Source organism: Sebastes umbrosus, chromosome 12 (assembly GCF_015220745.1).
Source record: "Sebastes umbrosus isolate fSebUmb1 chromosome 12, fSebUmb1.pri, whole genome shotgun sequence".
Taxonomy (NCBI): domain Eukaryota; kingdom Metazoa; phylum Chordata; class Actinopteri; order Perciformes; family Sebastidae; genus Sebastes; species Sebastes umbrosus.
Window position 1 is genome coordinate 13,730,108 of NC_051280.1, and position 23,354 is coordinate 13,753,461.

Below are 23,354 nucleotides of genomic sequence, written 5' to 3' on the forward strand. Positions count from 1 at the left end.
TATTGTCATGTTTGTTATCTGTGTTTTGCCTGTATTCATTTAATTTATCAGACAGCTTTAGTTACTTTTTACATATCATGTACTTATAAAATATGATACTACTAATATACCCAGTAATATATAAAGTATCTAAAATTGGCTCCACATTGAAAAACTACAACATTAAAATACTAATAAAATAATATTATAAATACTATGATAATTTAACAATTTCAAAAGAGACATTCTGCAAAGTGACTACTTTTACTTTTCATATTTTAAGTACATTTTGCTGATGATACTTCTCTACTTTTTCTCAAGTAACATTTTGAATGCAGGACTTTTACTTGTAGTGGAGTATTTTTAGGCCATGGTTTTTCTACTTTTACTCAAGTTAAGGATCTGAGTATCTCTTCCACCACTGGATGTAACTGATAACACTATTGAAGAGATCCTAATAATTTTTTATTATATTGTCATGTCATCATATTTTCGTGTTTGTTATCTGTATTTTGCCTGTATTAAATAAATTAAAAAAAACGGGATAATACTGGTAGTTATTAATGTTTCTTCAAGGAAATAAATCTAAAACACAAGCATACTAATATGAATTCTTTAAAAGTCATGGTTTCTGTGTTAGCGAATGCACTTAACCCATTTGTGCCCAAAGACTACTGTATATTTAGTATGATAAGGGAAAATGCCACAACATTTGTTCTTGAAATTTGGTACACACATAATTTGGGTAAGTATCTATCAGAACAACTTTTGAAGAAAAAGGCTCACATTGTGATTATTAAATGTTTTCCTTATTAAATATATTTTTTTTACACTGCATATGTGTGCATATCTTTGATATTCAACTTGTTATGAGTTCATAGATACCAAATACTTGATTGTGCTTCTTGTAGTTTCTGAGATAGACATTTTCTTATAATAATAATAATAATAATACATTTTATCTGGTGGCGCCTTTCAGGATTATCATATCATCTTATCATACTATATCTAGTATTTGGGCACATTGAACTACTGTTTCTTCCTAAAATATAATGGAATCTGTTGCAAAAACAGTCGTCCCATGTACCCAAATACTAGACATAGTATGATAAGAAAAACTCACTTTTCAGCCAAACAGTTTGACCGATTTTGAAAATATTTTCACATTTATGTTAAGGCAAAGGAAATTAAAAATGTCATGAAAAAAAAACACAACTTATTTATGTGTTTTAAACCATTTTACGTGACTGGAAATGACTTGTGTGTTAGTGTTTGTAATCTAGCCTATAAAATTAATAGGTTGCAGCATTTCTAACCCTCGTCAGGAATCTTTTCAATCTCAGCATCAAAAGCACTCGACAGTTTACTGCCCAGGCAAAGGTTGCACCTCCACAGTTTTATAGAATTATTAAGTAAGCAATTATGATAACCCACTGTTTTAAAGATAATAGGATGATAAGGTTCTGCCAAACTCACACTGTAGTTTGCCCTCACGCTGCTCTTCCTGAGGAGGAAATCAATATCTTTTGCACTTAGGCCACTTCGTCCTCTTCACACGCCAAGTGTTTATTTTACCTGCTGAGCATTAAAAGTTCCAGATGATCCACGGGAAATAATAATGTAGAAATGTGCCTCGTAGCTGCACGTTGTAATGGCCCTGCATGGCTAGTGGCATTTTATCAAAGCTCATAAACCTTGAATGACTATATATTGATAAAGGCTGTTTAAAGTGTCATTGGAACGATAACATTTGCACTGTAAATGTGGCTTGCAGGCTCCGGCCTCCAATCGTGCCGGGATGATAAGGACAGCGACTGACTGCGGCTACGAGCAACAGGTCAAAAGCCACACAATATCTGGTCTGGTGATGTTAAAAGCCAAGTTTTACGTTGTCAAAATCGTTAAACGGAGATAATTAAATCAACTCAGAATGAAAGCTGTGGGCCTTTAAAAGAGAAGCTAAATTCCCTATGATAATGCCAAAGTGTCTGCAATTGATGCAATTTGTCCTTAAACACTGAACTGGGAGTAATTTGTACTGATGCAGCCAGACTCCTGTTCTTATACCGAATACACATTTATGATTGTTTAATACAAAATGTAATTAGAAATATATTTTTAAAAATATATTGTATTACATTTCCACACAATCTTATATCTCCAGGTGAATAGGGTAAAAAATTGAACTAATAGATATTATCATTAAATTTCCCCAGTTTATTACTTACATTAAGGCAATTATTTTTTGTATTACAAATTTTCTGAAATTGAATATGCAAATGAGGCATTATCTTATCAAATATGTGCTAATTTGCATACATTTCCAGAACAGAAATCTGAACATTGGATAAAGCCAGGTTAAAAAATTCTTGGTTTTTACAGAGAGGATTTTGGATATCTCTTTTTATCACTCCATAAATCAGAAAATACTGTCAGCTATAAAAAAAATCTATTTCCGCCATGTGAATAAAATATTCCATAAATCAGGCTGTGAATGATATATGAACAAACCCCTCTGCAAAAAACCTTCAGAATATAGATAGGAATGAAAATGCAAAGTTTGGAGTGTGTAAGTGCTACTGAAGTGGAGATTTCTGGCTCAGAGTCTGAGAAAGAAATCATTTTGAGAAAACGGCCTTTAAAGATATGGATTGTAAAATTTCATACATTTTTGCAAGACACTACAGGTGAATAGGATAAAACAAAAAATAATTAATAGATATCACCATGAAACTTCCCCGGTTGATTACTTACATTAACACAATTCATTTTTTTTATGACAAGTTTTCTGAAATTTGATATTTAAATATGCAAATGAGGCATTATCTAATACTAAGTTTGGTTGAATTCAAGAGAAATCTACAGACGCAAACAGACAAAGTAGTAAAATAAACAGCTAAATGTGTATTTTGGATGTTTTCTTTCCACTAGTCTGAAAGACGACATGTTATGGAAGCAAAATAGCCCCAAATCTCAAAATTGACCGTTTTTTTTGCCAGTTTTCTTACATACAAGTTACTTTTTGCTTGTTTTACTTATAGGAGTTTTATACCAACGCATACGGGAGTGTTGTTTGTGTTAATCTTCTCCCTCTGCATGCATAAATAACAACCACCCACCACTGAGAGAGAGATGGACGAGTGGTTTGACACTTTGCCCTGATCAATATCAATAAAGCAATCAGCACGTCAGGGGCCTATATGTTGTGAGGAGAGATCTGTAGGAGAGTTTATGGCTTTACTGTGGAGGTGGGGCTGCTGCTTTCAGGTACACCAACCCACCCTGCGAACACACAAACACATGCGTGCTTATATCACATTTGGAGACATTGAGTGAAACTAAATCCCTGAATGTTTGCGATAACTGCAGCCATGACTGAACTTCATTCTAACTGTAAATGAACCACAACAAAAACAGTTTATCGAATGTCCCAATTAAAAGTCCAAAAATTTGTCCCACAAATAAATCTTCAGGCCATTCCCTTCTCTGGTCCTCGAAGAGTCCAGACAGCTAGATTGCACTTTGCTCAGCCCTGCCATAAACCGAGACAATAAATCCAACCAGACTTCTGAACTGGATGACATGAGGGAGGAAGAGAGGGAGAGGACCTTCAGACAGCCAGCGATCGATTCCTTCCAACATGGAAGGAAAGCCCAAGTGGCCAAAATAGATGGGAAGAAGTGTTTCTCCCCTTTTCTTTTATCCGTGTGGTCCGACTCAAATCCAGGGAAGAATTGATTTCTGCAGGTTTTAAAAAAGGAAAAAGGAAACACTGACATTGAGAATTTGAAAAATAACGTTGTGTAAAAAAGAAATGTGTTGCAGATGGCAATGATTCAAGGTCTGATACTCTGACTTTGCCCTCTTTTCTGTTGGTCGAACGTATGCCAGACCTAGAAATCATTTTCCAATGAGACCTCATAAATCGATGCGGTGAAATCAGAAAAATGCATCTAGTGTTCATTAGGTAAACTTTTAGTTTTGGATGCTGAATGATGTTCGCTTCTTGTTGTCTAGGCTTCAGTTTGGCTCAGACAGTTACTCATCAGACTGTTTTCACACAGGGGATCACAACATGTTTAGCTCAAGTTCTGAATCAAGACGTGGTAGTAAATTTAAACTGTTGCATTTCCTGCTGCCGGCCGAGGTGAGGATTAACAACTCGAGCCTGCAGCTCTGAAACAACTACTGAATAACCTCTATAGATGAATGATGGCATCTCTGTCACACCAAAATAGAATGTGTCCAGCGTGACTTATTGTACATTTTCTTGATTTGTCCTCTGCACCACAAATACAAGTGCATCTATGACAAGGGGAGGCCTGCAGTGTTTAGTCATTGGATGTACTGCCACCTTGTGATGCGCTCTGAAAGCTGCATGTCAAAGCCCTGTTGTCAGGGCTTCATTTCACAGTAAATGTACAGTGAATGTATTCATTTCTGTCAGGTCATAACTTCAGAAACAGCACCAAGGGCGAAGCCTGAGGGGGGAACGCGCTCTTTCCTCCCTCGCGGCCATGCTGACTCCACCAGCAGATGGATGTCACTGACCCTTCTCAGTGATCACAGCAGAGACTTGAAGCAGGGTCACAGTCACTCTCTCGATCGTGGTCGCCCGCTCTCCTCTCCAGGGGTCCAATTCATCTCTATCTTCTGCTCGGTGAAGCCTGCAGCTCCGAAGCCACCATCACTCACGCTCCGCAGGGCGGCCGGTGGATTAGCTGACCCCCCATGTGTGGGAGTAACAACCCCTGCAGTCCAGTCAGCAAACACTGCACTGCTGAGAACGGCATGCAGGCGTGGCGGTCAGGGATCCTCCCCAGGATCAGACCGCGGCCAGGGGAGAGATAGCGGCGTCTCCAGCAACCCTGACAGTCAGTCAGCACGGCAGGGCCGGTCTGGAAATGATGGACATCAGCCTGGTTCTGACATTCACCCCCCTGGAAGTCTCTGTTCAGCATGCAGACTATTCGGATGGTTGAATTTTATGGTTTCTATGATTCTGACATGGCCAAAAGTAAAAGGACAAGCAAAAACTCTGGCCATTAATATGCTGCTAACCAGCCTTTTCTCCTATTCAGCCACAAGAGCATCAGTGAGGTCAGCCACTCATGGCAGGCTATAAAGGGCCTTCCTCAAGCTGTTGCCATCAGCAACTATTTTAAAAATGTATTCATCATTTTTGTAATTTATTAAGCATAAAATACAAACATATTCTGGGTCCAGCTTGATCCAGTTTTAGGATTTGTTGCCTTCACCTTAGGTTGGGGGAAATTGTGATGGGCATTTCTCACTTTTTTGTGACTTTATCGATCAATCAAGAAAATAATCAGCAGATTAATCGATAATGAAACTAAGCGTAAATGCATCCCCACTTTTGGGTGATGGATAAAGCCATTAACCAGCTTCTGCAGGGTAACTAATACATCACTTCACTGCATATCACTCCGCCAAGCCAAACAGCTACTAACACTACAGGCAATGTGCAAACTAGAGCTGCAACGATTAATCAACTCGTTAATTAATTGTCAACTATTAATGCATACTAGTTTGAGTAATTTTTTAATAAAGAAAAGTGAAAGATCTCTGATTCCAGCTTCTTAAAAGTAAATATTTTCTGGTTTCCTTACTCCTCTGTGACAGTAAACTGAATATCTTTGAGTTGTGGACAAACAAGACATTTGAGGACATCATCTTGGGCTTTTGGAAACACTGATTGACATTTTTCAACATTTTCTGACATTTTATAGACCAAACAACTAATCGATTAATCGAGAAAATAATCAACAATGAAAATAATCGTTAGTTGCAGCCCTAATGCAAATGCTTCACAAAAACAGGGACATTTTGAACAGTAAAAATTACATAAAACGATTAATTAAAGAATGTCAATCATCCTAAAAAGCATTGGTAAAATGAGGTAATCTACAAAAAAAACCCACAAAAATAATTATCATTTTACAACATCATTGTATGACAAAGCATTAAGATTTCCCTTGAGTGAAACTAAGGGGCCCAAACATTTAAAAAAGCTGCAGAAGTAAACATGTTGAAGCGACTGGAGTGTCCACTAGGGTCGTACTCGACCAAAGAAATTCTTAAGTCGATTGTTGTCGGCTAATTGATTAGTTGATTTAATCGACAGATCAGAGTTTCTCCACAAAGAATCACACAAAAGCACCACTTTAAATCTTGTGTTTACCAGAGATGTGCTCATAAGTTTCTTGGAAATAAGAAACCTTAGTCGACTAAGACCAAAACTACCAATTAGTCGACTAATCGACTAAGAGGAGGCAGCCCTAGTGTCCACATACTTATGGCCATATAATGTATATATATATATTCTCCATGCAGGAAATGGTGACAAAGAGGCCAGCAGCATCATCTGCCATTCACGTCACTGTCTAACACTGTAACAGGTAAACCACATGAGGGCCCGTTGGTTTTAAAGACAAGTACTTGAGTGTAAAATGACAAAGCACCACAGACATGACACCAGACGACACAGCGACCGTCTCGGCCTCGCGCCAAGTCACAGAGATCTGAGAGGGAATGAAAAGGTGTCAGAGTCTCCCCTACAGTCAGCGCGCAGTGACGGAGCGAGAGGGCGACAGCATGATGGATGCCTTTGTTATGAGCGGCCGCATGTGAGCCGAGGCCCCAAAGATGTCCAGGTTATGAATGGACTAGTCGATGAGCTAGAACATAAATGGCCTTTGGTCATAATTTCTTAGCGCTATAGGGAGATGTCACCGGCTCACTGGAGAAGATGCATCACTCTATCTGGGTCTCCTGAGTGGTTTTACTTTACTCTTTTTTTCCCTCTCCTGATTAGCATAGCTGACCTATCACACGCTGGTGCTGAGTCATTATTAGGTGTTAGCATTTTCAATTAGCTCACACCTCCCATCTCTGCCACCCCGTCTCCCTCTGCGAAGGCAGACGCTGCACAGCAGGAGAAAAGCAACAAAATGCTAATTTGCTGCTTTTAAAGAGGATATCTACATCTGAGCTTGAGTTGGAAAACAAAACAAGCTCATGAACAAGAAGTTAGAAAAACACTTCTAAATGTCCCCGTGGTTCATGTCGAACTTTATTTCAGCTATATGGTTGTTTTTAAAAGCACTTATTAGCAATACAGACTGAACGGTTTCCATGATACATGTCGTACTGCATATGTCAAAACATTCATGCCAAAGAAAAAAATACTACTGATACATTTCCAACAGGACAGTTAACAGGTATTGAAAATAAAGTACAAAATAGGCTTTTTTTCATAACAACCATAACAAGACAACACTACCATAAAGCGTATTAGTGCTTCTAGCTTAAAGTGTTATCATGATCAATGAAAAGAATCAAAACTGTTACTCAAAAAAAGTTGCTTTCAGTCATAAAAGGGAAAGAAAAAAATGCTTGTATGCGGTTGCAAATCCCACATAGCGGAGCGAGCGAGCCACCTTTGCTGAGCCTCCACGTGGGCAACTGCCTTTTAAAAGAGGTAAGGCAAGTTCTGTCTTTAGAAAATCATTAGCTTTCCTCCCAAATAAAACACTGGTGAAAAGATACTTGACACTTTTGACAACAAAATGTCTTTTTTTTTCTGCTTCACAAACGAACAGGTTAGGCTTACAGAGACCTATTTTTAGAGACTTCTACTGATGATTGCTAGAAAGCTATTGCCAACGAAAAAGCAAAAACGAAAAACATCACAAACGTATCTCAACATTAATATCAAAGCAGAATGTTAGAGAGATTTTTGAGGCTACATATTAGGAAGGCAGTGATACCTATAAATCCTATTTTTTTGGGCAGCAATACAAAATAATTTATTCTACATTTTCATCTTAGTGTTCTAATAGATTGTACTCTCTAGCTCAATAAATGTCGATTTTTTGAGAAAAAGGAAATACACTTAAATAAAAAAAAAAAAAGTAATACAAGATAAAGAGCACCTTATCCCCATACATGTTATTTAACAAGTAGATTTTTTGGAAGCAAATGGCACAGAGTCGTCAATGGTAAATTAGCAATGCTCGTTGAATTGTACATTTTTTTGTCAGACAATACCACCTCAAAGTTTCAACAGTTTAACATCAAGTTGTGACAAGATACTCTTGTTACAGAAGTGTTTTGCATCGTGTGAGTTTGTGTGTACAACAAACAGGTACAACTGGGGGGGGCTGATCACTGGACAGAAGCTGAATGAGTTTGTGTTGAATCGCTACACGGCGGCGGAGGGATTCGCAGCCAAAAAAAAAGGGCGTTGCAACACCGCCACCGCCGCCGTTCTTGGTACAGCTTGGTAAACAAAGTACGGGTGTGGTGTGCTCCCTGGCAGTTACTACAACTCTATCTGTGTTTTAGCACTGAGCTGAAGTGGACCTCCAAAAAGTCAGCGCAGAAAAGAGCTTTTTTTTACCCTGACTCAGCTTTTCTAGTGCAAAACTGCCAACATCTGGTCTTCAACTGCGAGGACAGTCGGCATACAGCGTGTCACGACGGCCAAACTGAACACAGACATGAAGCTAAAACACTCACCGGACCTTTGAACAGTAATGTGTCACAGGTTTGCCATACTGTCGTGAAAAAATTAAGTACTTTAAGATCCACATCTGGAGCTTCCGATACCAAATACACGTGCATAAAGATTTACAAATACAATAAAACTCGACTGCAGCTGGCAATCGACTGCGACAGATGCGTGAGAACTTTACATCAAAAAAAGGTATCAGGCCGACCGCTACATCGCCTCCTTTACACTTCTGAAATTGCTCGGAGCCGTTTCTAGGATGAAATCCAGAAATGGGCCCCTCAAGTTCATATCCAAAAAGGAGCCGTCATGGACTCAATCAGAGAAAAGATCTTTCACATATCAAGTAAAAACAGAGACACAGAAAAGGAGAATGAGAAAGGGGGACGGCGGGAAAAGAAAGGTGGAGAGAAAACGGAGAAAAGGGTTCGACGCCTGCGATGCAAGCATCGTTCTTGCTCCAGTTAGGACACACGACAGAACAGCAAAACCGATATTTTTTTTCCTTGTTTTGCAACAGAAAATCCATCTGAACACAATCAAACCATTAAGAGAGCATTTGTTGTGTCCAATAAGACATTTGAGAACGCCCTTGGCTGGCTGACTCGGGTGCTGTGGGGATGGTCGAGCAGCGGCAGCAGCAGCAGCAGCTGGTGTGATTGTGGCTTTGCGGGCGCGGTGTCGGTGTTTAAGAGAAAGAGAAAGAGTCTGTAGGGAGAGAAAGAGAGGGGGGGGTCTAGTAAAGGAGGATGCGGCGCTCGATGGCCTTGCGGCAGATGGGGCACTCGCTCATTCGGTCCCCACACAGCTGGCAGGTGCCGTGGCCGCACATGAAGATCATGTTCTTCAGCCGGTCCAGACACACCGGACACATAGTCTGCAATCACAGTTCAGGTTTTTGTTGTGATAAAAAAGTCATTTCAACTTGCAAAAAAAACTTTATGATGCAGGCATCCGTTTGATCACACAACATTTTATATCACCCATTTTCATTTTATACTACCGTAGTAGTTCACGAGCCACACCTGGTGGTTTGTGTCTATATAAAAAAAGTGTGACGCCACATCAAGGTAAAACATTATCTTTTAACAGAAATGGTAGAGCTCTGAATGTCCTGCAAAGCCTTGGTGCTAGTTATTATAGCGGCTTCTATAGCGGCTATTTGGTTTCATTCAGGGGGGAGTTTCACTGAGAGCAATGCTCTCTTCTTCAGGAACGCCCTGATCACATTCACACTTGGATCCAGTATAACCACAGTGTGATGTAAGGAGCGGCTCCACTGGAGCAGTCGGGGTTAAGGGCCTTGAGTATGGGCACCTCAGTGGTGGTAATGAGGGATGCGGTCCGGGGGATTGAACCAACCACTGCCCCGTCATCAATTTGGTCTTAAAAATAAAAATAATTCTCAGAAGAGCTGAAATAATTAGCTGATTGATTTATTTGACAATCAAGCAAAAAAAGTAATCATTTAACTCTAGGGGCTGGGCGATATGGTCAAAGTCTTCTATCACGGTATATATCATTTTATATCACGGTAACGGTATATATCACGATACATAGTAGTAATCTGTAAATTCAATTAAGAAATGGTTAAAAATAACCATACTATACTTCATCACATTTGATTATTTTCTTCTTCTATTTGAAACTTCTATACAAACAAATACAACTGCTTCACATGAGACAACACTAGGGTTTAAAACAAAAGACTCAAAGGAGTAAAACAAAGGTCCTGACAACAATGTCAAGGTCATTTTAAGGTTAACAGGTGTAAATAAATTCCAGCTTGGCTTCAGTCAGCGATATAAAAATCACACAAATTTGTATTTTAGAGTATACCAAAACAAAAAAAAGACGACTTTTCCTGCATGATTTGCTCATGTTTTATTTAAAAAAAGCTGACGATACAAAACAAACTACAGTGTGCAAATGTCTGGTAATCGTGTAACCGGAGTTCTTCCTCATCTTGGGTTGGTTGGGATGCCTCCTCCTTCCTGCTGTGTGTTTACAACTTCCCCCTCCTCCTCCATGTCTTCCCAAATCACGTTACCTTGCGAGGAAGCTGGATTTGCGAGATCATGATATCGCGAGATCAAAAGAGAATCGCGAAATCCTGCAAGAATCATGCGAAAATTGCTGCCGCGGTGGAAACAGTATTGCCAAATCTCTACCGGTTGACACATTTCTACCGTCGCACGGTATATACCGCCATATCGCCCAACCCTATTTAAATCATTTATCAAGGAAAAATGCTGCAGATTTAATGGACTTCAAATGTGAGGAATTGCTTTTATATGATTTTAAGAGCAAATTGAAGACATCAACTGGGAACTTGTGATGGACATTTTGCACTATTTACCGCTTTTTTTAATTCATTTGGAAAAACCCTTCAATAGACTAATCAAATATAGGTGTGTGTGACCTCTGTCCTACAGTCCAGACAGTTTGGACTCACCTGTTCCTTGATGTCCTGGAGCTGTTGCTGTAGCTTCTGAACATCTGCGTTGACGTTGGTGTTGTCCTTGTCTCTCTGCAAGGCCGGGATGTTTCCGCTGGCTGTTTGGATGCGACAGCACACAGATATGTTGAGGGGGGGAAAAAAGGGAATTCAGTTACCAGCCGAGAGACTAGACAAATTAAGAGGCCGCGCCAGCGGCCACATCAACCTTCTACTAATCCTCATAATGATAAACTATATTGCCAATAAAACTGAAAAGCAGCCACGCCGACATCGCCGTTCAGAAACAAGCTGGGAGCTAGATTTCTGTTTAAAACATGTGTTTTGTAAACAAGCGTGGATCACAAACACATGCACTGTGAATTTTAATGTTTGGCAGATCAAAATTTGGGCTCTAGCAGTCTGTGTTGGCATTCATTCTTAAAGGACTTGAATTCAATGTAATTATCTGAAACATAAACTGACACAGGCATCATACAACCCTGTTGGCACTGTAGGAGCCACAGGATGCATGAGTATAATGATACCAGTGTGAATATATTATCTGAGCACTCAACAAGAATTAGCTGGACTGAGGCCCTGTTGTGCACTCCAGACTGGCAAACATCTGCCAGAAACAGTGAGCACCAATGTGATTCTTATATACTGTATATCAGCATATACTGTTTAGTGTGTGTATGTGTGTGTGTGTGTGTGTGTCACTGAAAAACAAAGGGAAGGGGGTTTAAGGGGAGGGGATGGGGGCCAGGGCAGCACTGGGGGGAGCTCTTTAAAAAAAGGGTCTGATAAGGGAGGGGATCATAGAGGTATACTTACACCAACTTAGTGCCAGATTGTTGGGCTGGAGAAGATCCTGCGATCCCCCTGCCATAGTGTTAGAACTCCCTGCTGGGGATAACCAGTCACATTGTTATAGCGGGAGCGGTCCTCGCCAGCTCAACAGCTGGCCTGGGGACCAAAAACTACTCACTACAGCCTCTAAGGGAGGTTCAGAGACAGGATTTGAAGAGAGAAAGCTAGCAAGTTGGAAACAGTGATCGAGGGGAAAGAAAGGGAAGCCTCCTCTGTGTGGAATTAATAGTTCAAATGCAGAGCGGCAAGTGGTTTCTCTCTTTGCCATCAGCCAACGCTAAAGCATGAGTCTAACGCCTGTTAGAAGTACATAAGTAAGGGAGTCAAAATAATCAAAGTGACAGATGAATCTCGTGCACTAGATTTGCTCTCATAACAGACGTCGACAGTCAGTGTTACTGGGATGAAGGGAGAGGAGGTAAACAATCAATGCTGCCCCTTGCATGAGTGTATGTCGCTTTTTTTTTGCACGTCTGGTAACGACTGCTGCGAGTTAGATTTGCCAACAAGGTGACACGCGGAGAAATGTAAAAATATTTCAACATGAAGTTAGTGAACTTACAACAGTTTCCCTTTTAACTCAACATAAAAAATGTGGAAAACACGATAGGAATAACCACCGGTGAGATGCACCACTAAAAGAAGGTTATGGGCAATAAAACACTGTGTTCAACCTGTAGACAAGAAGATGGATTGTGAATGCAACCAAAAATAAATATACTTACACACTATATTAAATCACTAGCCGCTGGACAGTTCTGGGTAAAACTGATGACATTCAGGGCTTGTGTGCAACTGAAAGAACACGCTTGTTTATGTAAAATATGTTTTCATTCCAAAACTGAAATGTTTCTACGAGGTAGGGGTTATAATTCACTTATTTTTCACATTCATGGGAGTATTAATATGCGTATATATCATTATGACAACAGGTCGTTTAGCATATGTTTACAAATAAGTTCATCCATTTTTATGTGAATGTGATTAGTCAATCTCTTAGAGGCCACCGAAACATCAATAAGGTAATCGGGTTGTCTGTATATTAGGACATTATTGTATTATTCAGTGCAGGTCAGCAAAACTCAATTTGGAAAATGGCTTCTGAGATCCTACATATAACAAGATTATGATCTGAAAACACAAAATCCTCTTTCTTTGGAGGATCTCTTTGGCAGCCAAGCACTTGTGAAGCCACTGTCCATATCAGCCAGAATCTAAATAGAAGCTACAACAAAATGAAATGATAAAAAAATGGATGCAAAGATTAAAAACATGCCAGATCTTGTAGTGGTAAAAGAAATAAGATTAACTGATTCAAATGTCTGACTTAATTTGTACATTTTCTAACAAGTCTACTAGGATGAGAAAAAACAACAACAAAAACAATGTATCAGTGATGCAAACAAAGGAATAAAATGCGTAAGCAAGGCAGCGACAAAGCAAAAAGATAAAAGCAGATATTTTGAAAGAAGTGGAAACTAGAAAAGAAAGAAAGGGAAATTAAAAGAATTAAAAGGGAACGTGTGGAAGATTCACTCACTAAGGTCATCATCATCATCATCATCATCATCATCATCATCATCATCATCATCATCATCATCATCAGCGGCTTCATCCTCCATACCTTTCCCTCCACAGCAGAGAACAAAGGGAGTGCGGCGTTCTACCACAGCCCGGCACTGTACGCACTTCTTCATGAGGCTAGCACAGTCTGGTGACGACAACAAAACACACATTGGTCAGAACCTGAAAGCAAAGTTTATTCTGGGTACAGTGTGTTTTTTTATAATTCAGCAGCTGGTCAGAAGAGGTATAACTTACTCTCACAAGCGCACATGTGGCCACAGGGCTGGAACAAAACGGCTGCCTTTTTGTCAGAGCAGACTACGCACTCCTCAATCTGCAGGGGGGACAAATTAAAAAAAACAAAAGCGAATAAAAGTACCCACTCTTTATCGTGTATCTAGTTCTGCGTGGGACAGATAGTAGTACTGCTTCTGATACCTTAGTTCTGGACTGGACCTGATCCTTGCAGATGAGACACTTCTTGACACGAGGCGAGCAGAGGGAGCAGGTGGCGATGTGTCCGCAGGGCCCGAACAGAGTGTCTCTCTTCATGTCCGAACACACCATACACTCTTCCAGCGACTCGATGTTGCTGTTCAGAGACGGGCTGCGGGTGCCGACCTGGCCGCTGGAACATTGAGAATAAAAACCACGGTGTGTGTGAGAACAGAAGAGATTAAAAAAGGGAAGAGAGGCTGATGGAGAGCAAAGAAAATAGGGTGAGACAGAGAGAGACTAAATAAAGGAATCGAAGGAGAAGGAAACAAAGCCTTACATGAAACATTTTTAGCAAAGAATGGAAATCAATAAGGTCGCTGATGATTTTCCTGAGATGGTGCTCTCTTCTTTTTTTTCTGGGTCAGGTGTTATGCTTCCCGGCTGGTTCCGACTACACAACATATTTGTCGGTTATGATGGTTCTATGTCAGATTTGGCGATTGAGAGTCATAAATTCTTGTCGTGACTTGTGCCGAGAGACATGACAGACTACACGTCGGACACCGACCAATCATCGCTGGTCGTCTTTCGCGACGTGCGTGAGGTCATCAGGAAGGATGCTTGATGCTAATGGCAGTAGCCTATACACCGGGTTGCTGACGAGCCTTTGCTATTTCACGACAGCTTTTTTTTCTTTTTTATTGTGTCTGTTTATTCTGGTAGTCACTCGAGGAAACTTAAAAAAAGGCTGGGGTGTTGTTGCCATAGCTCCACAAATGTTTCCTCAATTTCACAATTCCACCTCACAGCACCAACATCGTTCATCTTTAGCTTCGCCACAGTTTACAGTTGAGCGCGCCTGCGCAGCAGATCGCTCTGTGCTCCTATTGCTCAAAGTCACAGCTGTGATGAAATAATCAAACATGCTTGACTTTCTGTCGGGACGTCGTGAGGCGTCCCAGACACGGCGTCAGTTGTCGTCTACTATGCCACTCTACAAAAGATAAAATGATCGATTGTCGCACGAGCAGACGTCATACGACGGCCGTGTCTGGTTAAAATCGGGCTGATATTGTGTAGTCTGAACCAGCCATTACAGTCACTGTGGGTGCATGAATATACTTAAAAACACATTCCTGTAATTTCATCCTTTTCATTCCTGTGTGTAGTAAAGGTTTTCTTCTTTGTTTAAAGAGTTTTTCAGAAGCATCGTAATATCAGTTTGATGAACAGTTAGGTGCTGTTTGGACACATAAATGTGAAAAGCAGACGAAATAAATAAAAATAGATCTAGGTCTCTTAGTCTAGGTCTGTCTGACTGTTTTGATAGTTAATCCATAAAAAAAAAGGAAGCATAAAAAATGAACCCCCGTAACACCACAAGTTGATGACTTCTCACCTCAGCTTTTGTACAAACAAACCAGATATAATGTGTTAACTATTGAGTTTTAGACATACTAGTTTACTTAGAGTCCAGGCATTACATTACATTCATACACTTTTGTCCAACTTACAACTCGAGAATACGCTTTGTACTTGTTTCCCCCCCCGTTTCCAGTCTTTACACTAAACTAAGCCAACTGCCTTTTTGTCTCCAGCTTCATATTTAACAGACAGACATGAGAGTGGTATTGATCTTCCCATCTAACTCCTGGCAGGAAGCAAATAGGTGTATTTCCTAAAATGTCAAACCGTTCCTTTAAGGGATGTTTACCTGCTCTTCTCTTTGTGACATTTGGCCAGAGCCTTGCAGAGGCTGGGGTCTGGACACAGGTCTAGAGGGGACTGGCCCTTCTTGTTACGAATGGTCAGGTCCGCTCCGTTGGCTGCCAGGAAGCAGGCGATGGATGCTGCACTCTTCTTCTCTGCCCCCTGGGTGCCCAAGCCCATGATTAACTGCAGGGAGCCAGACAGACACACGAAAACAGATACATCAGAGGCACATCAGGCACTTTTGACATAAAAGATTGTTTTCAAGTTGAATCCAGTGGGACCAGAGTCTCTACTTTCACTAGAGTAAAGAGCATGACGAGTAAGGACTCCTGATTTTAATATTAATCAGATGGCTTCAGAGTTAAATTCAGATGGACCATGTTAACGTATTATCAGATCACCACTAATTAGCCAGTCAAAGACATGCTTTAAGATGGCCATCAGGCAGCGTGACCCCCCTCACCCCCACCCAAAATCCCATTAACTGTCCCGTCTCTTTCTCCCTCCTCCAGCTCATCGCCTCCCTCAGTCTACCCCAACTCAAAGCCTCTCTCTCTCTCCAGCAATTTGGGCCTTCCATGTCTGATTGTCTTCAACCAGTAGCTTTTACATCTCTGCTGATGGAGCCATCGGGCCGGCTAATTCAATTCTCATCTTGAAGCAGAGGGGAGAGCTATGGGAGAGTGACCCAACTGCACATATCTCAATTAGGCCCGCTGTCTGTCTGTTCCGCTCCTCCGCGGGGAACCAGGGAGGGCAGGAAGGGGGGATAGAAGAGAAGGATGCGGAGGAGACGAGAAAGAAGTGGGAGGGAGACAGAAGGTGACAGGTAAGTCTGTAGCTGCAGCTAGCCTTAAACCCGTCCCTGTAGGGATTAGTGATGTGGTGTTAACATGGAGCGGGTTCAGGTCTGACATGGCCTCTACAGAGGGACAAACTCATTCAGGCTGGTCAAGAGGCTGCAGCGAGCTGGTTGGCTGCTCCGTGCTGCTGCTGTCTGGATGATGGGCCGGTGCAGGCTGGGCTGTCCAGTGATGCAGATGACGTGGGGGGACTAAGGAGAACTGAGCTTCCTGTCTGAGCCAGTGGTTCACTTACTGATCTTCATACAGGTGTGTGTATACAGGTCCTGTAGAATGCTGCCAAGATAACTCTAAATATAATCAACTAAAAGCATAAATGCTAAATGTCATGACATGATTATACTCTCTAATCTAAATATTCAACTCTTGAAAAAGCAAACGTGCCTCATACTTCTGAAGGTGACTGCACACTCTACCTGATGCTTTATAAGAAAAAAAGAAAATCCTACTGAAGGTGGTTTGTGTGTTCTCTCGCGTTGTACCGATATAACGCGCTAACGTTCGTTTTAACGCAACTAATTTATTTAACGCATTAATGCAACTCTCGATTTTTAGGTTGTAGCGGGCTCGGTTTTAAAGCTAGAGTGAAGATACTGGCATCATAAGACATTAGAAAACCTAAGGAAACTCCGGTGTCTCCCGTTCTCCCGTTCTCCCCGGCCGCGGTCGGGAGGCTGAAGCAGGAAAATACATTTTCAGCATCGATTCACGGAGAGACCTTCGTCTGGTCAGCTAACATTATTGCCAAGCAGGTGAAATATAGAGTGATATTGTGGTTTTAGCTGATGTGTGTCGCCTCACTGTGTTGAGCGATGCTCGTTCATGTCTATGTAGAGCGAGCACAGCGCGAGCCCGAGCAACAGGATGCTGACTTTCGTTGACTTAACGGCAACAGGTGTCGCTGTTAACAAGCAATTTCTGATTCTTACAAACAATCCCTTTAGTTTGTCTACTGATTGGTTATTTTTCCTGCTTTTTATTGTCATTCATTTTTTGTTGTATTTTTCGACATTATGTTAGCTTAGTTTCCTTTTTTTTACCTTTTTTGTTATTATTTGTTTTTCTCTTTATGTTGAGGGGAGATCCGTTGTATAAGCCCGAGGCTTCTTAACCTCTCCTGTCACATTTCTTATTTTTTCATTATCTGGATTTTATGAAGTCTTATGTGTTCAATTCAATTTTAAAAAAGAAAGTTCAATGTTTGCTGTTAGTTAGAAGTTAGAAGGGGTTAAAGTGAGTTAGCCAACCAGAATTACACGACCTTGCTCCCAACACAGATCTGACACTGTTAAGCTTTGGTATGAAAAGATAACCATGGGTTTCTATTACTGTGTGTTTACTCCAGAGTTATTATAGGATTACTAGAAACACAGTAGCCATTGGTGATGACTTGTTGCCCTCTCAACCATCAGTACTGCTCTTCAATCTCAAATACATCAAATCTGCAGCACGTTGCAAAAGGTGCATTATTCTGTCTCACACGCCGGGCTGTTGTATAAAGGAGGCAGGAGCTGTCCCCAGGTGTGAATATGTTTGTATGTGCCTCAGCCCTGGAATACACTGGTGTCTTGTTCAGGGTGTCTCGTAGTGTTCTGTCAAATTTATGCTGGTAAGACCCTCAACAGGAAAAAGCAGGTGTAGAATATAAATGGGTTTTAAACGTTGAAGAGCCGTGAGTGGCAGTTGAGCAATGGAAGGTAGTTTAAAGTTAACATGCTGCATTAATGTGCGTGCCTTTTGTAGACAAATACATCGGGGAATGTTTAACTGAATCACATCAGCCTATTGGATAATGAGGTGCCACATTTCCTGCTTTCTACGATTGACCTCCAGGGTTTTCAGTTTGTTGTTTTCTTGTTGATAACTGCATCTCTTGGCTGTTAGACAACACACAAAGCGGTTTCATTTCACTGTAATGTTGTGATGCCTTATGATACCTTAAGGAACCTTGACCCAAGTAAACGACTGCCATCTAAGAGGACCAGTGAGGTGGTTAATAATAGATGTGTACGCACTGTGTTCTTTGAGGGTTCCCATGGCTCCACTTTGCTGACGTCCTGCATATCTTGGAGCTGTCGCAGTTGGGACAGCGTGTGGTGACGCAGTGCCTCATGAAGTGGTGTGTCCCCGTCCTTGTCCTGCACGTCGAGCTTGGCCTCTGCCCGCACCAGCAGCTGTTAAGAACGACACATAAATAAGCAGTCGCGCAAACAGGCAGTCAAACAGAAACCCTAGCAATAACCATAAAGCAGCTTTAATTTTATGCTACAATGCAAATGCCACAGTGCTGATTTATAAGGTTGCTGCTCACAATGAGCTGCCTCAGTGTTGTACTCCCCAATTATGGAGTGCATTTTTTCTTGAGTCCACAAGATGGCAACGTGGCAATCTCAATCCAATACTACGCCAAATGACTCTAACCAAGACACTGCCTCAGAGCATTTCCCTACACAGCATCAATCTGAAGCAGGACTTCATTCAACTGCAGGACATCCACCAGTGTAAATTAAATGTGGGGCTGCGCTGATGTACTACTCCCCCTTTGTGAATGAGGGACTGATAGAGAGATAACTAGAGACAGTTTGTGATGGAAGTGAAAATGATAGAAGCATAAGAAAGAAGAGGACCCACTAACCCGGACTATCTGGGTGTGTTGACGCTCTACCGCCAGGTGTAACGCCGTCTGCTGGTTGACGTTCTGGATGTCTAAGCTGGCACTGCCCTTGAAGGAGAGAAGCAAACACACACAATAAACATATGGACATTTGTGCATACATAAACAGCCAACCATAATGAGTCACACATACATTGTGTTCCCATAAATATGTGATAAATGTAGACAAAAAAAAAATAATTCAGTTAAAAAGTAAAATAATTGTTCAGCTCATGAAAGATTGTATTCTGGCTTTATGTGCCGTGACAGAACCTTCCTTCCTTCCTTCAACCCTGCCGACCAACAAAGTGTCACCTAGGGGGTTGGAAAAAAAAAAACGCATCCTACAATAACGCTGCATGTGATTGTCATTTCCAATTGCGAACACCTCAGCTGAGGAGATGTGGAGGGAAGATAAGCATTGTGATCAGGCAGTGTGTGAAATCCCCAAGTAATAAGACTGACTGACTGGCTGGCTGGGTTGGCTGGCTGGCAGGGAATCTGCAGTGCACCTTGTAGCGTGGTGCAATTTCTGAATAGAAAGCTGAGCCATCACTGCGAACCAGCCCATTGCAGGGACTTGGGAGGAAAAAAGGCCGTCCCCGGCTAAAAGAAAGGTAGCTTGCACAGCGAGCGTTCATGCGTTGGAATGTTGCAGCAACATTGCTGCCTTGCACCATATCCAAATTAACCCAGTTCACCGCTTGGTCAGGTGACTTCTGCTGTAAACTCCTGTATGTGTTAATCTTCAGAGAGTTAAACCTGCAATCTCAGAAGGGAAAAAGAGCATGAACCTATGATTGCAAGAGGAGGAGGATATGAGGGCCCAACAGCACTAAAGAATACCCCTGGAGGCTCTGTGAACCGTATGGATTCAATAAAAAAAAGGCACTTATAGCAGCTTCAACTGGTCTACAGCTTGCTGGCTGTAGGGAGTGCTGTAGAAGCTGCTCTTAATGGTCTGCAGGCAGGGAGAGCCAGAAGTTCAGGCTGAGCTGATGCAGCTATGCTTTGCGCTAATAACTGTAAACGAAAGGGGTCTCTTATGGAGTGTGAATAATTTTGATAAGCATGCATTCAAATGAGCTATTTATATGTCTATGAGTACTTGTGTTTTGTTACCTGGTGCACCAACAGCTCAGCCACCTCCACGTGGTTGTTGAGGGCAGCCAGGTGCAGTGCAGTGTAACCGTCGTCCTTCTTCTCGTCTACGATCCAAGGCCTCGGGAGTTTAGATAGCAGCACACGCATGGCACTGCACAGAGGAGAAAGGGAGAAAAAAAGTGAGTGTTTGACGGTCTAAGCTGGGAAGCATGACGGAAAAAGCCCAAGAAGGTACAGAAAGTATAGTCGATAGTTTCTGATGTAAACTGCCAATGTGAATGACTGAAAGTCGCATGCACTCTATGATAGCTGGGGGCCAGACACAAGCTGCTGTAAGCAAACACATCGCAGTGTCTGTACTGCTGATACACAGCATATTCCAACACTTTTTTTTTTTTTTTTTTACAGCAGAGCATATCCCATTTTCACACATAGGGACAAGAATACTAAATCAACTTAGGGAGGAGTTGCTTTCCCAAGCAGAGTGTTATTTACATCAAGCTCTGAGCGATACAAGAGCTGTGTTTTATTTTAGAGTACCCGTCCCCCTACCATCTCTTCAGTTAAAAAAGGAAGCCACTTTTCCCTTGATGATGCGCAAAAGCGCCTATCATTGGGAGGCAAAATGGTAATTACACAAGGTTTAGCTGCATTCACTCAGGTCTCCTCCTGGGGATGAAGCAGGCAGGGTGGGAAGGGGGGGCATTGTTTAAACAGCGCTGTTTAACAGAAGTAGCCTGGTGTGGTGAAAAGAGTCAGTCAGTTCTGTGCCATTGAAGGTCATTTAGAGGATGTGTGCCACAGAGAGAAGTGGCTGCAAAGACAACTGTACAAGAGTCACAGTGGAGATAGAGGGAGGTTGACTGTCACTTCCTACATTGAAAAAAAAGAGATGTCTGTTTTACTAGTAAAAGGAAGCCACACATGTTTCCATTCCTTATTAAATGCAAAGAACGCAAAAAAAGACAGAAGGGAAACATTTAAAAAAAAAAATCCATGAGATTTGATTTAAGCTGTAGAACTGTTGTAATTAGAAATAAACAGTTAACACTCTTCTTCTTACTAGATTTAGTTTAGTGTTTGAACTAAACCATTATCTTTTTACACCCAACCTCTACCTCTCTTCTTGCTTTAGCCCCTGGGCACACATCCAGGCATATGGTACATGAGAAGAGACGCATCCGTAATTTAGTGTGTGACCAGCGCATCAGTCGAGGACATGTGATGAGGAACAACGGTTACAAATGCAAACTCTTCAATTTGTGCAAATGCTATGGAATATAAAACAAGACACTTTAAAGCCATATCCCTGAACTGCTCTTCTTGCATCTTGTCTGTAGTTGGGTACACAATGTACCTTCAATAAGCATTAAAGCAGCAATGCTGGAGGGAACACTTCTGACCTTGATTAACCCTGAATAATCATGCAGGGCATATCTTTGAACTGCGACAAAAAGGGAGGCAGCCCATTTTACTCTGACTTTGATATGGCTGAACAGCCCCCCGAGCGAGCGCTGGAGTGTTTACATACACAACGGTGAGGTAAATAGGGTCGGAAACAGCACGGGGAGGAAATGGGCTCCAGCACAGAGCAAGGAGGCCACAGCCTGCCCTGCACAATCAATGGAAACTGTTAACTACTAAGACAGAGGAAAAGAGAGAAATGCAAACCAACATGCTGGCAGGCTTTCAGACTGAAGGTAATCAGGATGGCTGGTTTCCCTGCGGGTTTTTTGCTAAACCTACAGCTTGTCTCCCTCCTTCTGGAGTAATGAAAGAGAGCATCATCAGCACAGCCTCTTGAGGAAAGCAGAGAAAGAGGGGCAGGGAGGCAGGGGAGTGGGGGGGGGGAGGGGGCAGGCAGTCAGCACCTCTGTACGGACACAGATCCGGGGCTGGTATACTGCTGCAGTGATGAACAGCGCAGCACACTGATCCCAGGCTCCCTCTTGCTCTCTCTCTCTCTCTCTCTCTCTATCTACCTCTCATTGCACAGAGGCTTTACGCACACACACACACACACCTGCATTGCTTGCAGCCATCTTCAACCACTTAATGCAGAGAAGCACTGCTTAAATGTGATAGCAACCGCACCCACTCTGCCTAATCTCACATTCGTAATGTGTCGCCTTTGTTACAAAGAATTACTTGCTTGCATGCTGTAGATTTACCATCTCAGGGGGGACTTTTTGAGTAATTTCATCCATGGCCCTCCCACTGGATAGGAGTTGAGACTTAAAACAAGCAAATTATTCAAGAAAAAGACCTTGCCACATCAGATTCTTGCCTGAAGCTGTAACATAAAAACTTATTCCCAGCGGTTAAACACAGCACTCTTTTAGCTTTCTTTCAAGTGAGGCTGATAGACAATACAGGAATGCAGTTTTTTACTACAACTGTTTCCATCAGAATCAAGGGCAATTGTCCCACATAAAGCCTTTGTTCTTTTTGTGCCAATTTCCTTCCTCCTATTGGTGCAATGTATAACATTTGTGCGATCTGGATTGGCTGGAAATATCTCCTATATGTCGAACAGCTGGCCAATAAATGCACGCCTGCAACACTACAGGGGCAGACTGGCGCCTTCTAGTGTCAGAAGCAGGCACTTGAGTGCTGGGCAGGTGTTTGCTGGTGTAAGGAGCCCCTCCAATAGAAGTCTAGATTGACAGGCTCCCTGCCACGCTGGGCGAAATGGGCGGACATTAATATTAATGCCCCATACTGGCAATGCTGCATTGCAGTTAAGCTATTTGCTGTAAAGGCAGAAAAAAAAGAGAGTGAATTAAGAACCAAGAAATAAATCCTAGTTGGTTTTTTTTTATCTCTTGAGTAAGTGATGTTAGCGGTGACCGAGGGTGGTGTGAGAGAAACTGTGAGTTGGCCCTTGAGGTAGGTTGTAGAGTGGCAGCTCAGGCTGCAGATCTTTTACTGAGCAGGAGATGCCGACTTGACCCGGGAGTTAACATTTAGACAACTCAGGTTATCTGCTACGAGAAGGAGGCAGATATTTAGAGTGAAGTGAGGATCCCCTTATAGCAACTGAACTTTAAAACCAATGCTGTGTGAATGCAGGAGGACGTGCAGCTGAGGGAAGGGAACGGTAGAGGAGAGAAGGGGAGACGTGATGGAACTGGGTCACCCTGTGAGAGATCTCAAGAGTCCCTGAGGAGAGCTACACCGGGGCCCGTTGTCTTG

At 41.9% G+C, this 23,354-nt stretch overlaps 1 protein-coding gene across 16 annotated transcripts in view; it reads right to left on the reverse strand.

Moving 5' to 3' along the window:
• Positions 1–2,961: 2,961 nt before the first annotated feature.
• Positions 2,962–23,354, reverse strand: part of mib1 (MIB E3 ubiquitin protein ligase 1) — a 70,223-nt gene continuing 49,830 nt past the window's right edge. Inside the window, exons 13-23 of one of the 16 annotated variants that reach the window (XR_005209096.1) lie at positions 20,178–20,310; positions 19,038–19,124; positions 18,418–18,576; positions 15,541–15,722; positions 13,827–14,016; positions 13,644–13,722; positions 13,363–13,533; positions 11,787–11,858; positions 10,968–11,068; positions 4,531–4,981; positions 2,962–3,720 (exon numbers count right to left, since the gene is read on the reverse strand). Coding sequence is in view for 15 of the 16 variants with exons in the window: in XM_037786890.1 (XP_037642818.1) it covers positions 9,249–9,389; positions 10,968–11,068; positions 11,787–11,858; positions 13,363–13,533; positions 13,644–13,722; positions 13,827–14,016; positions 15,541–15,722; positions 18,418–18,576; positions 19,038–19,124; positions 20,178–20,310 (1,315 nt within the window). In the remaining variant the exon portion in view is untranslated. Of the gene's footprint in view, positions 3,721–3,742; positions 4,982–7,050; positions 9,390–9,943; positions 10,626–10,967; positions 11,069–11,786; positions 11,859–13,362; positions 13,534–13,643; positions 13,723–13,826; positions 14,017–15,540; positions 15,723–18,417; positions 18,577–19,037; positions 19,125–20,177; positions 20,311–23,354 lie in introns of those variants that run through there. The other 15 variants (XM_037786897.1, XM_037786896.1, XM_037786895.1 and 12 more) reach the window with 15 other exon arrangements.